General features: G+C 38.0%; 1 protein-coding gene across 3 annotated transcripts in view; it reads right to left on the bottom strand.

Annotated features, from left to right (window-relative positions):
- fam83hb (family with sequence similarity 83 member Hb) overlaps positions 1–15,021 on the bottom strand; it is a 25,158-nt gene extending 10,137 nt beyond the window's left edge. The window contains exon 1 of one of the 3 annotated variants that reach the window (XM_052135402.1): positions 14,946–15,021. In XM_052135402.1, the coding sequence (XP_051991362.1) occupies positions 14,946–15,002 (57 nt within the window). In that variant the 5' untranslated portion in view covers positions 15,003–15,021. Of the gene's footprint in view, positions 1–5,127; positions 5,643–14,945 lie in introns of those variants that run through there. The other 2 variants (XM_052135403.1, XM_052135404.1) reach the window with 2 other exon arrangements.

Below are 15,021 nucleotides of genomic sequence, written 5' to 3'. Positions count from 1 at the left end.
ACTGCAGGCGGGCCAATCTAGCAACCACACTCTCTGGTTATTCGGCCAGTATCTGGTTTGAAGATTTCCTGCTGCCAGGACATCCCTGGAAAAGACACTGCTGGATGGCAGTATATGCTGCTCCAAAATGTTTACATATCTGTCCGCATTAATGGTGCCCTCACAGATGTGTGAGTTACCCATGCCATGGGCACTGACACACCCCTGACCCATACAGACACTGGCTTTTGGACCTGATGCTAATAACACCTTGGATGGTCCTTTTCCTCTTTGAACTTGACGGCTGTGTTTTTCAAAAAACTTTTGAAATGTGTACTCTTCGGACCAAAATTCACAGTTTCACTGTTCCACTGTTCTGAGAAGATGGCAGCACTTCTGGACAGTGTTGATGTAGGCTTCTGCTTTGCATTTAACTTGCATCTGTGGATGCAGTGGCGAATGGTGTTGACTAACAAAGGTTTACTAAAGTAATCACAAGCCCATATTCATGTTCATGATATCTATGTTTTTGGATGCTCCTTATATACTAAGACACGATTGTCTTACCTGTTTAACATCTCATGTTTCACATTGCCTAGTTATTTTAACACATACAATTGTAATTAAGTCTTAAATTGCCCATCTCAAATTTTTTGGAGCATGTTGCAATCATCTGATTTGAAATTACTGTACATTTAAAAAAAATAAAAAATAAAATATGAAATTCACAAGGTAAAACATCATATGTTTAGATGTAGTGCTTTCAATATAACAAAGAGTGATTATAACTTACAAATCACTCCTTTTTGTTTTATTAGCATTTTTCATACTGTCCCAACTTTTTGGGAATTGGGTTTGTACACATGTAGCTGTTCTCATTCAGTTCTCATTCACTGCGTAATGAACTAACAATAAACAATGTTTTTACAGCATTTATTCATCTTGGTAAATGTTCATTTATGAATAGGCTACACAATTGTTCATTGTTGGTTTATGTTAGTTAATAATGCATTAAATATTGTTAACATACAACTTTTGATTGTAAAATACATTAATATATGTTGAATTTAACAGCAACAACAGTTAACTATTATTTCTCAGTGTAGTCATTTTACATATAATCCCCCTTTAACTTTTTATTTAGTTGGATTTCCATCTAAAGATAATGTTTAGATTTATTTACATTATTTCATTTCACACTTGCATGGATATTTTAGACATCCTTCCCAAAAAAACAATTCATTAAACATACAAGAATTGCATATTTGTTTTTCACCAGACTCAAAGGGTAATATGCTTAAACTCTTTGATTTACATCATGTTCATCTTAAAAATTGTATTGCAAACAATAAGACTGCTCAATCATCTTTTTTTATTACCTCTAAAATAATAATAATAAATATAGCTGCAAGCATCAATTGTCAGGGTTCAAGCCTTTTAAAGACTTTCAGAGTATGCAAAAAAGGTATGTATTTGTATATGTACTTTGTAAGTTGCCGAATTTGCAAACTGGTGTTAAATATGACTGATGTCTTGTGTTCAACGATCCTGAAACAGGATAATTGTTATGGTTGTCATTTTGTTTTTACTTTTTACCTTTTATAAAGCCACAAAGGACCCAATCTCCACAAAGGTTTTAGAAATTCAAATATTTATTTTAGGAATTATAGGCTTTTGGATACACTTGGTCAACCCCACATAAAGTTAAACTTTTCTTTGATAATTATTGACCTAGGGAGTCCTAGATATAGTTCACAATAGCAGGTAACATTGAATAATATACAATAATTTAAACATCATTTATACACCCATTTTGCTGAAATTTGATTTGCTGCTGGCGGCCATGTTTTCCATGTCATATTGTAGAATATGTTAGCATTTGGCCCCTACAAGAAGCATACCAATTTTCAACTTCATTGATAATACAGGCTGTGTCTTGTTTGGAAGGCTGCATCCTCAGGAGGTCGCATTTGTAGGCCGCATACGTCATTGAGGCTGTCTCGTTTCATTTTTTTTTTTGGTCTTTCTTTTTCATATTTTGTATCTATTGTCAATGCCTTTTATGTATATGGACTTACATGTATACAACTGTTAACCTTTTTTGCATTCCCAATAAAAAAAAAAATTAAACGAGACAGCCTCGATGATGTATGCGGCCTACAAATGCGACCTCCGGAGGACGCATCCTTCCAAACGAGACACAGCCGCAGTTGCGGCATTATGAGCATTTTTTAGATTTAGCAACCCCTATAGGCAAATGTTTTCACGATTTTGAGGAGGGTTCATAGTAGATACACACCAATTTTTGTTAGAATCAGATATACGTCCTAGGAGTAAGAAAAAGTAGCTTTTTTAGAAAATTAGAATAGTGTAAACATTTTATAAAATACAATAAAACGAAGATATACATTTTGTAGGCATTGGTACCAGGAACTAGAGGAAAAATAATTGAGATTATTCAACTCGGTTGTGGAGTTATTGGCGAAAACGTAAATGTACTTGTTATAGTCCCAACTTGTGGCCAATTTAAAAAAAATAAACTTGGTACACAGCCTCATTCTGACACTGTCTAGAAATATCTCACGTTTCGTAACAGTCGCCATTCAGATTTTATGTTATTAGCTGCTGAAAGTTGATTGGCTGCTGGCGGCCATATTTTTTTAATTGTCCAACTGATATTTTAGAATATGTTAGCCTTTGGCCCCTACAAGATGCAAACACATTTTCAACTTAATTGATAATACGGTTGTGGAGTTATGAGGTTTTTTTTTTGTTGTAGCATCCCCTATGGGTGAAATTTTTTGCTAATTTGCGTGCATCCTCAGAATGCCCTGTTGTCTATGTGTATCATGTTTCATAACATTTGGCCTTTTCATTTGGCAGATATTGGTCAATAAGTACAAAATGGATGATGCCTGACCAATTTGTTGGCTTACACCTTCGCAACTCTTCGACAAATCTTTTTGTCAGTAGGGTTTATATTAGACACACCCCAATTTCCGTGCGAATCGGACATACAGCTCAGGACGTGTTCGAAAAAGTATGTTTTTTGAATTATGCAAATTAGTGCAAAAAAATTCATGACTGAAATGAAATCGGAGTTATACATTTTGTTCGTCTTGAGCCAAGGAATGATGTTAGACACTTGAGTGTGTGCATATTTTCTATTGGACTGAGGTTAGGACTTTGTGATGGCCACTCCTATACCTTGACTTTGTTGTCCTAAAGCCATTTTGGCACAACTTTGGAGGTATGCTTGGGGTCATTGTCCATTTGAAAGACCCATTTGCAAACAAGCTTTAAGTTCCTTGCTGATGTCTTGAGATTTTGCTTCAATATATCCACGTCATTTTCCTTCCTCATGATGCCATCTATTTTGTGAAGTGCACCAGTCCCTCCTGCAGCAAAGCACCCCCACAACATGATGCGGACACCCACATGCTTCATGTTTGGGATGGTGTTCTTCGGCTTGCAAGCCTCACCCTTTTTCCTCCAAACATAATAATGGTAATTATGGCCAAACAGTTCAATTTTTGTTTCTTCAGTCCAGAGGACATTTCTCCAAAACGTAAGTTCTTTGTCCCCATGTGCACTTGCAAACTGTAGTCTGGCATTTTTATGCCAGTTTTGGAGTTTATAGCAGGTTATGTTGATATAGGACTTGTTTTACTGTGGATATAGATACTTGTCTTCCTGTTTCCTCCAGCATCTTCACAAGGTCCTTTGCTGTTGTCCTGGGATTGATTTGCACTTTTTGCACCAAACTATATTCATCTCTAGGAGATGGAATCACGGCCCCTAACCACATCCTCAACAGTTTTAGCAATATTTTATTTGTATTTTTTTATGTTAATATTTTTTTCGATTATTTGTCTTCGTTATCATATTTATGTATACATTTTGGATTGTTTATACATTTTATTTTAAATAAAAAATGTATTTTATAAATTTTTTTCCTTCACCTGTACTTGTCTTTATGATTGTATTCATACATTGTTTGATCTTATTGAACATTTATATAGAAAAATCTACACAGTTTTACCACCATATGTGGACTTTACAGACGGTCCCTTACCCACCGTAGGCAAATGTTCCAATTTATTTCGATGTTAAATTGACGATCTGGAACGGTTCCACTGTGACGCCATCTGACCAGTTTAAATACGGGACAAATTGACGCATAATTTTATCTTTATATACGGGACGGGTGGCAAGCCTAAGACATTTGTGGAGAGGTTTAAAAATTAGGTCTAATGACTTAATGCTAAGTGTGTGTAAACTTCTGACTTCGACTGTAGTTTGTCAGTTGATGGTGTGGTTACTGGGCCTCACCCAACAAGAATCCGTTTAAAAAGAGAAGATTTACACTGAATGATAATTTAATATTTGGAGTTATGTAATGCTTTACGATCAACTGACTAGCCATCCAATGAAGTCTGGTGGCACTACAAGGAGTGGACATCCCAAACCAATCCCTAACTAAAGTCCACCCTGATAACAGACTTAAGTGCACCAACAATCACTCACATTTCAAAGCTCAATGGCAGCCTAACTTTAATAAAACATATATAATCAAATCAAATATTTTGTGTTTTAAGAACTTTTCGTTAGTACTTTTCTAAACAAAAAATGGGAGAAAGCGCACGAAAAACATTATCACAATGTGGAGTTTACACAGTGCCTTTATTTCCCCAGCCTCGCCACACAGCTGTCAAAAGCTTCTCCATCCTTTACTAAATGACTTCAATTAACAGGTTGTTTAATATTCAATTGTTGTAGATGTTAGTCAGATTTACGCTTAAATGGGTGCTGGTCAGTATACGAGTTCGATGTTGTATTAAATTAAAGCGACAACAACGTTTGACAATAATAAAAACTTTAAGGGGCTGTTCAGTCCGAAAAGGTGGACGCCGCAACGCTCAAAGAGGTCCGTCTAGCGCTTATTTACATCCAAATACTATTAGAAAACTGCGCAGACGGAGACAAATATGCATTCGGTGTGAACGGCCCCTTCAAACACCAAATGTGCCCAGCTCGTGGAGGAAGAGCAGGCTACAATTGTTTCTGCAGTCAACCATCAACTGCTCTTTCATTCTTTGTAACTCGTCTGTTTGTTGGGAGTTTAGAGTCGTAAAGGCTTGTTCTTACCTTAGAGTTAGGAAAAAAGCAGTAGACCCCGGGGATGAAACTTTTTGTCCTTAAAAAGTCGGCTGTATTCACCCCCTCTTCAGCGAGCGCATCTGCGGTACATTCCTGGTGTCGGTGGAAACCCCACCCTAATGCAATTCAGCTGGAAGGCGAATACCAGCTCTGGCGAAACCTGTTCGCGTTCGGCCGAGTCCTGCCCGCCCGCCGGACGTCTATGCGCCGTTAAGATAACATGCACAGCTCGGTTCGTGAAGAACGGCTAAACCTCTTTGAAGTTCAGTTGTATAACTCCTCCCAACCATTCCCGGCGTCACCGCTCACTAGACTATTCCTATTACAATACAAAACTTTCCACAAAAAAACAACAACAAAACAAATTTAAACTACAAAGTTATATAACCGCCTGATATGTACGGAAGAAATTATTTCTGCAGCAGCCTTTCTTGTTAGAGTTATAAGCCATTTGCCTAACCGCCTAAACATTCACGATAGCAGGCATACACCAGTTTCCCCTCTCTTCCTCTTTCACCGAACATACAGACGGTGGATTGTTACTCATCGTAGGACAAAGGCACACCCAGATCACACAGCTAGGTTTTTGTGTATATATATCTGCTGCTGATGGCTAAGCAGTATTTAAGATAAATTAATTATTCATTCATATTTAATATTTTAACACTCCCTGTTTGACGATTTCCCTATTTTGTTTCTTGAGTCCTCACACCACAACACATGTTGCAGTGCACATATCAAATACAGGTACACTCAATGACCACTTTATTAGGTACACCTGTAGGCCTACACCTACTTATTCTTGCAATAATCTAATCAGCCAATCGTTTGGCAGCAGTGCAATGCATACAGTCATGTAGATACGGGTCAGGAGCTTCAGTTAAAGATAAAGATTCAACTTTATTGTCATTGTGCAAAGTACAGGTACAGAGCCAATGAAATGCAGTTGTTTTCACATATCCCAACTAAGCTGGGGTCAGAGCACAGGGTCAGCCATGAAACAGCGCCCCTGGAGCAGACAGGGTAAAGGGCCTTGCTCAAGGGCCCAACAGTGGTACCTGGCGGTGCTGGGGCTTGAACCCCCCCAACCTTTCGGTCAGTAACCCAGAGACTTAACCGCTGAGCCACCACTGGCCACTTTATGTTAATGTTCACATCATGGTGCCAGACGGGCTGGCTTGATTATTTCTGTAACTGTTGATCTCCTGGGATTTTCACACACAACACTCTCTAGAATTTACTCCGAATGGTGCCAAAAACAAAAAAATATCCAGTGAGTGGCAGTTCTGCAGACGAAAACGGCTTATTGGTGACAGAGGTCAATGGAGAATGGCCAGACTGCTTCGAGCTGACAGAAAGGCTACGGTAACTCGGATAACTCTGTACAATTGTAGTGAGCAGAACAGCATCTCAGAATGCACAACAAGTCGAAAATTGAGGTGGATGGACTATAATAACAGAAGACCACATTGGCTTCCACTTCTGTCAGACAATAACAGAAAGCTGAGGCTCACCAAAACTGGACAGTTAAAGACTGGAAAAACATAGCCTGGTCTAATGAATCTTGATTTCTGCTGCAACATGCAGATGGTAGGCCTACCGCAGCCTCAGCTTTCTGTTCATGGACAAAAGTGGAACCCGACGTGGTCTTCTGCTATTGTAGTTCATCTGCCTCAAGGTTTGACATATTGTTAATTCTGAGATGCTATTCTGCTCACTACAATTGGACAGAGTTACCGTAGACTTTGTCATTTTGAAACGGTCTGGCCATTCTCCATTGACCTCTGTCTTCAACAAGGCATTTCTGTCCACAGACCTGTCACTCACTGGATGTTTTTTGTTTTTGGCACCATTCAGAGTAAATTCTAGAGAATGTTGTGTGTGAAAGTCCCAGGAGATCAGCAGTTACAGAAATACTCAAACCAGCCCCTCTGACACAAACAATCATGCCACGGTCAAAATCACGGCGATTTTTCCCCATTCTGATGGTTGATGTGAACAGTAACTGAAGCTCCTGACCCATATCTGCGTGATTTTATGTACATTGCACTGCTGCCTCTTGACATTATAACATTGCCCCCCCCAAATAGCTCAGACTGAAGTGAAATGAAAAACATTTACTTTTTAGTCCCTGTGTCAAACTCATATTGAGCAACGCATAACACATAAGATACACATAAACATTTTCTCAGGCACTTTTTGAGTCTAAATAGACATATATCATGCATCATTTCAGTAGTACATCCAAATGACAAAAAACAATTCATTCTGTTCATGTGTTACACTTGCTATAGTTTACTTCCACATTGCTTCTTCGTAAAATTGCAACATTAAATGTAAATCAAGTATATCACTTTAACATCATTGCCACCTTGTATAAGAAATAGCATTTATAATATACACTCACCTAAAGGATTATTAGGAACACCTGTTCAATTTCTCATTAATGCAATTATCTAATCAACCAATCACATGGCAGTTGCTTCAATGCATTTAGGGGTGTGGTCCTGGTCAAGACAATCTCCTGAACTCCAAACTGAATGTCAGAATGGGAAAGAAAGGTGATTTAAGCAATTTTGAGCATGGCATGGTTGTTGGTGCCAGACGGGCCGGTCTGAGTATTTCACAATCTGCTCAGTTACTGGGATTTTCACACACAACCATTTCTAGGGTTTACAAAGAATGGTGTGAAAAGGGAAAAACATCCAGTATGCAGCAGTCCTGTGGGCTGAAAATGCCTTGTTGATGCTAGAGGTCAGAGGAGAATGGGCTGACTGATTCAAGCTGATAGAAGAGCAACTTTGCCTGAAATAACCACTCGTTACAACCGAGGTATGCAGCAAAGCATTTGTGAAGCCACAACACGCACAACCTTGAGGCGGATGGGCTACAACAGCAGAAGACCCCACCGGGTACCACTCATCTCCACTACAAATAGGAAAAAGAGGCTACAATTTGCAAGAGCTCACCAAAATTGGACAGTTGAAGACTGGAAAAATGTTGCCTGGTCTGATGAGTCTCGATTTCTGTTGAGACATTCAGATGGTAGAGTCAGAATTTGGCGTTAACAGAATGAGAACATGGATCCATCATGCCTTGTTACCACTGTGCAGGCTGGTGGTGGTGTAATGGTGTGGGGGATGTTTTCTTGGCACACTTTAGGCCCCTTAGTGCCAATTGGGCATCGTTTAAATGCCACGGCCTACCTGAGCATTGTTTCTGACCATGTCCATCCCTTTATGACCACCATGTTCCCATCCTCTGATGGCTACTTCCAGCAGGATAATGCACCATGTCACAAAGCTCGAATCATTTCAAACTGGTTTCTTGAACATGACAATGAGTTCACTGTACCAAAATGGCCCCCACAGTCACCAGATCTCAACCCAATAGAGCATCTTTGGGATATGGTGGAACGGGAGCTTAGTGCCCTGGATGTGCATCCCACAAATCTCCATCAACTGCAAGATGCTATCCTATCAATATGGGCCAACATTTCTAAAGAATGCTTTCAGCACCTTGTTGAATCAATGCCACGTAGAATTAAGGCAGTTCTGAAGGCGAAAGGGGGTCAAACACAGTATCAGTATGGTGTTCCTAATAATCCTTTAGGTGAGTGTATATGTGCTTGACACGCATATGGAATACAAATAATTCACAATTTTTTAAAAGAAAATCAACGTTATATAGTATTGGTTCATATGAATATAGTACTAATTTGTCTTGTAATAAACAAATACATATACAGCATGTCCTGTTCTAGTACATTTATATAGATATGAAATAATCATATAATTATAATCATCATTATGATTATGATTTATGGAATTGCAAAAACTTCTTCGATCTTTAATGACCCAATGCTTTTGGTAATTAAGCAGTTATTAAAATTTATTTTTTATACATTTTCTTTATCAGAAAATAAAGGTTGAAGAATACTAAAGATGTATATGCATAACAAAAAATGGAATGAGGTCGGGGTCACTAAAGACCCATGGTACGCATTAAAGAGTTAATATATGTTCTTTTGAAGTGATCAAAGTATTATTTTTTGTGCATGCTCTTTTGTATCAAGAACATACTTTATGATTTCAGAGGACATTTTGCCCCACACTTAAAAGAAAAAGGCTAAAACATATCCATAATCTCTCAGACTCACCCCTATTAGCATGCAGAACTTTTCTTTGAACTGAAGATTTCTTCACCCTTTTTCAGCAAAATTGCAAAAAGTTTTCTTCTTCATGTTTATGCTTGTGTGTTTGATTATGAATGTAAGTGTGTGTGCGCGTGTGTGTGGGCAGGTTTAAGTGGTTTACGAGGACTTTTTTTTAGGTGACTGGTAATTACAAGGGTATTATGCTATGAATGTGGTTTATGAGGATATTTCTAGTGTCCCCATAATTCAAATCGCTTAAAAAACATAATAAATTATGGTTTATTGAAAATGTAAAAATGCTGAAAGTTTTTTTGTGAGGGTTAGATTTAGGGGTAGATATAATCTATAGTTTTTACAGTATAAAATCATTATGTCTATGGAGAGTCCTCATAATGAGACCTGCACCAACATGTGTTTGTGCACGCGTGCATATACATGTGTTATTTAACTTAGCAACCACTCAGATAAGGGAGGGTGTGAGAAAGGGCGCGGCCCCCTGAAGAATGTGCCAGCGCAACTAAGAGACACTCACTCACCACCGCATAATCATTCCTCATACACACCAGCATACTCACCTTTTATGCTATGTACATAAGCTCACCACTTTGTACACATTCACATGAGGTCACTCAAATCCCACAACAAAAAAAAAAATATTATTTGTAATAACCACAAAAATGGAATCTGCAAATATTCAAGATAGCCATTGTATATGCATATACAATATATCCATTACTCATTCACTCACTCGCTTGAATGTGACTCAGGTGTGTCTCAGCAGCAGGCACTAAAAACGGTTTAAGGAACTAAAACCGAAAACAAACTACATTTTTAGCAGAACGTAACCAAAAACCGGTATAAAGTGATTTTTAATTTTTCCGGGGTAAAAAGTTTATTTTTAAATGCTGTAACCGGTTATAATGCTTAATTTTGTTCCGATAATTTTTTCATGAAACTAAAGGCCAAAGGGTTTATCACAGTTACTTTTTGGAACTACACCACTTCATGTTCCCCGAAAAAATTTATCTTGTGCTTCGATCCTGAAGGAAACTTTTGCATCACACATTTCTTTGCCTAATTGCCCGTTGTATGTGGATGTCGCATTCTGTGAATTCTCCCCAATATGGAATGCCCAATTCCCAATGTGCTCTAAGTCGTCGTGGTGGTGTAGTAACTCGCCTCAATCCGGGTGGCAGAGGACAAATCTCAGTTGCCTCCACGTCTGAGAGAGTCAATCCACGCATCTTATCACATGGCTTGTTGAACGTGTTACCGTGGAAACTATTCTCTGCGGCTTCCACGCACATCTTACCACGTGCCCCACCGAGAGTGAGAACCACACATTATAGCGACCACAAGGAGTTTACCCAATGTTACTCTACCCTCCCTAGTAACAGGGCCAATTTGGTTGCTTAGGACACCTGGCTGGAGTCACTCAGCACGGCCTGAATTCAAACTTGTGACTCTCGGGGTGGTAGTCAGAGTCAGTACTTGCTGAGCTACCCAGGCCCGAATGAATATGTATAAATATTACATATACATGCACAGCTAATCCAGATACAGGGAAAACCTTATTAGAGGTAAAAAGTACATTTCTCAGTTGTTTCCAAGTCTTCACTTAATTATTGTTAGAAATTATGCATTAATACAGATTTGATGCTGCCTGGTTTTGACTGAAATGCAGATCTGTAAACAAAATTATAATTAACTGTTAATTAACTGCTTGTTATGATTTCCATGCCAATAAATCCACCACACACACACACACACACAAAATAGCTTATTTTAGCTTATTTTGGTGAGGGAAGTGGCTTATTTTGGGCTTGTTTTTTGACCATGTTACTAGTTTCTCTTGTGAGATTTGGCAACACTGCAATTGATATTTCACACACCCCTTAGCGCAGAGTACTGTCATTTTAAAAAGAACGTTATTAACCATTATTTTATTTTGTTCTAACCGGTAACCTTTTGGAAAGGAGGCTGCAGAACTTCTGAACCGGAATGAAAATATACTGTTTTTGCTCAGAATGAACCAAAATGAAAAACATTTTGTTTTTAGTCATAGGCCCATAAACAAGTAGGGGAACAAAGGAATAACAGTTTTTTTGCATGCTAGAGATATATTTGCAATACTAATGTTGTCTTTCTTTTTTGAAAATATTCTGGAACACATTTCTCAAGCATTCTGCAAAGCCTATTTTGTTTTGCAACCTTGAAGTTTGCAAACAAGTTATAGCATGACAAAGTGATCTGTATGTCCGACCGCTTCTCTTAAGAGCACTCTGTTCTTCATAACACGGAGTCCTTTCACTGTTTGGCAGACTCCTGTGAAAAGTGCCACCCACAATTCTCCTCTCCTGCTGTAATATCACACCTGTGTATCATGTGACACAAGCCAGCTCTCTCTTCTCTGCTGCATTTAAACACACATAAATGCATACAAACCAATTACGTGCTCTTAATGTTAAGTGGTTTTGCACAGTCTACCTTGATGTTTTGCCTGGGTTATCATTAGACTTTTACTCATGTGTGCTTATGCCAGGATGAGTGAATCTGATGTTATATGCTTGTCGCATTTTAAACATAAAGGTTTTCCTTTATGCTGTGCCTTGCCGACACAGCTGCATCTGCAAAAGTCATATTACAGACAATTATTTAAGTAAATGTTATTTGTATCCATTCATCTGTCATGCATATGTGTTTGTTTGTTTTTATTTAGTGTGTGTGTGTGTGTGTGTGTGTGTGTGTGTGTGTGTGTGTGTGTGTGTGTGTGTGTGTGTGTGTGTGTGTGTGTGTAATGATAACACATTTCTGTTACACCCCTGATAAGCTCAGGTGATGTGTGATGTGAGGTTTGTGGTGCTGTTGAAACCTAAAAAGTAGCATTTATTTTTTACATTAAATGTCAACTCCCTAAAGCTATGGAGCCAATAACAGTTTAATGCCTCAACTCCTCCAGTAGTGATGTACACCTCAGGCTACATTGCATTGTATCATAATTTATTAGTTCAAGCTCCATTCCATGAACACCCACCTAACCTTAGCACTTTCAAGAAAAGAAACACCAACCAGTCTGCAGTCTTGAAATCTCGCAATCTCGTCTCATTACATGAGCCTAAATTCCATTAATGATTCAGAAATGGAAGTTAGCCATAACATTTAAGAGCATGAATGATGAGTAAATGTTTCATTAGTGTAAGTGTGACAGGTACTTTGCACTGTGTAGGAAAATGTACATTTGATCTGACTTCACTGGACAGGTCCACGTTGTACCATCAAATTAAGTTTATGCATTTGATAACAATCAAATGCTGTCAAGACGACTAGGTTGCATGCAGACAGTATAGTGACACAAGAATGACACTCATTTTAATAACTGCATAGTATAGATGCTTAGGTGAAATACAGACTGGGCCAATGGGGCCAGTGCCCAGAGGCCCTTGACCTCCAGGGGCCCGGGGGGCCCTGGGCTGCTAGGTCTCACGGCCCATCAACTTCAAAAACAAATGTTTATATATGCTTAAATATGTGGCCCCCACAGCTTATACAAGGTCCTCTCAACTGGGCCCTGTGACTATGAGGGCTCCCAGCCCTCTTATAAGACCCTTTTGCCTTCTTATTTCTAATGACATATTTTGAGTCACTCAAAGACCTTGTAAAATATTTTCCAAAATAGCTACCTTCATATTTTGATGCATTCATCTTTTTTGAAATCTTTGCTGATTTTGATCAAGTTAAATTAACAATAACATTTATCTTGTTACTGATATTTCAAAATTAGTATTTATTGAATTCAATCAACATGTGCTTAAAATGTCATTATATGATAGAAAAATAGGTTTAAACATGTTTCAAATATATAATTTTCTGACTATTTCGTATGTTAGGCTTTATATGGTTAAGCTTTATTCTTTGCATAAAAGAGATGTTGAACAAATACTTTTATTATACTATTCATTGCTTTAACAACATGTTTGCCCAACATTACAAAAAATAACTTGGTTTAGGTGGTTGGGAAAAAGACAATATTGATATTTTACTTTGTGTGGTTCAAAAGTACTTATGAAACTAGATACATAAAGTTTGTTGAGACAAACTATAATATTGGTTTGACAAAACCTTGTCTGAAAGTTTAAAATAGGTTTAAATGCTTGAAGTTAGACATTTTTACATTTAACAGTAAGAAAGAAAGAAAAGAAGAGAGCATCTTAAAGCAGATTAAAGGGCTTGTGTGTAAGTTTTTAAATTACAAGCATTTCAAAACAGACTAAATATTCTGCCAATGAAATGTAGTCATGGGGATGTTTGGACACTGTGAAAAGTCTTAAATTATGCCTTAGTCGGCATAGAAAAATAATAATGGTAGAATAAGTATAATGACCCCAAGCTGTGGGGTCCTTCCAACAGATTTCCCCCTAAAAAAATTACAAAATGCTAGCCATAAGCCGCCACTGTACTAACCCTAATGATTTTTGCAGTTTACTATATTGCCTGCATGTATTTATGAGAGGCCGATTAGAGTGCTGTCTTGATTTTTTTGCCACTTGCAAAGAGAGGATGTGAGATTTAGATGACATACAAGTCATAATGACATGAGGACTCCAATTTTCCACTATTAGGATAGTTAGGGCTAGCTTAAAAAATGCTCACAACAGACAAGTTAAAAGACAAAAGCATCAACTGCATGAACTAACATCATACATCAGATCAACATCACACCATATAGTATCTGGCAATTTTTACTTCTCACTTGTTTTACTTTTCACAATGTCTTAGACAATATCTTAGTAAAGCTAAATTATCTCTGATACTGAATTGCTCTGAATGTTCAAATAAACTGGTGTGTGATGTAAGTGAAGCAATGATATTTGTAAAAATAATATTGATTTTTGTGGACTAAATCAGTGGAGTTAAGCAGGTTTGACTGGTGCTGTAAGAGATTTGTTTTGGAATACCACACATAAAATGTCCCTACTATGTGATACCACTGAAATAGCTGTCCCGAGAGATCATGCTTGTCTTTGTAACAGCCCTAGGCTCTGTAAACAGCAAAATATAGTCAGGGGAGCTGCCCACACTTTTTTTTTTTTTGGCCAATCAGAGAAATTTTTCTGCCTTTTAACTTGTTTAGGTTTACTGACGTATCTTTTGATCTCTGGGTTTTTGGAGAGTGAAGGTGTACTGGTTGGGGAAAGAATGGGGGAAGTTAACAAAATGGCTGGAATCACATATAGCATCTTTAATAATAATACAATGTGATCAGAAAAACCTGCTTTAGTGCAGTGTTTGAACCAGTTTCAATGCTCAGAAACAGTACCCTGCCCTGCTACAGGACATGCTCTTAATCTCTTCTTTTGTCCCTTTCACATTCTATGCAAACATACCGAGTCCTGTTTTGATCAATTGACCACTGGTGTGCTCACAGCACTGAGCTATATGGCCAATGCGAAGGAATCCATAGTATAATTACACATTAGCACATGTAAGGTATATTTCTTCCCTCTTACATCTTGCTGATCTGGTCCATGTATCGCAAAGTGATAGAGGGAGTTTAGGTAGTTAGTTGTAAAATAGATGAATTCCATTGAGAAACCTGTACAACTGAATACACAGATGGCTTAAGGGACATTTTGATGTTAGATGCACTTACCCTTACCTTGATGCTGCTGTGGTATTGCTCCTTCAAAGCGTCTAGACACCAAAGCATTGGAAATCCTCTTAAGCGA

The sequence above is a fragment of the Xyrauchen texanus genome, chromosome 10 (genome assembly GCF_025860055.1).
Source record: "Xyrauchen texanus isolate HMW12.3.18 chromosome 10, RBS_HiC_50CHRs, whole genome shotgun sequence".
Lineage (NCBI taxonomy): Eukaryota > Metazoa > Chordata > Actinopteri > Cypriniformes > Catostomidae > Xyrauchen > Xyrauchen texanus.
This window is presented reverse-complemented; position numbering and strand designations above follow the sequence as displayed.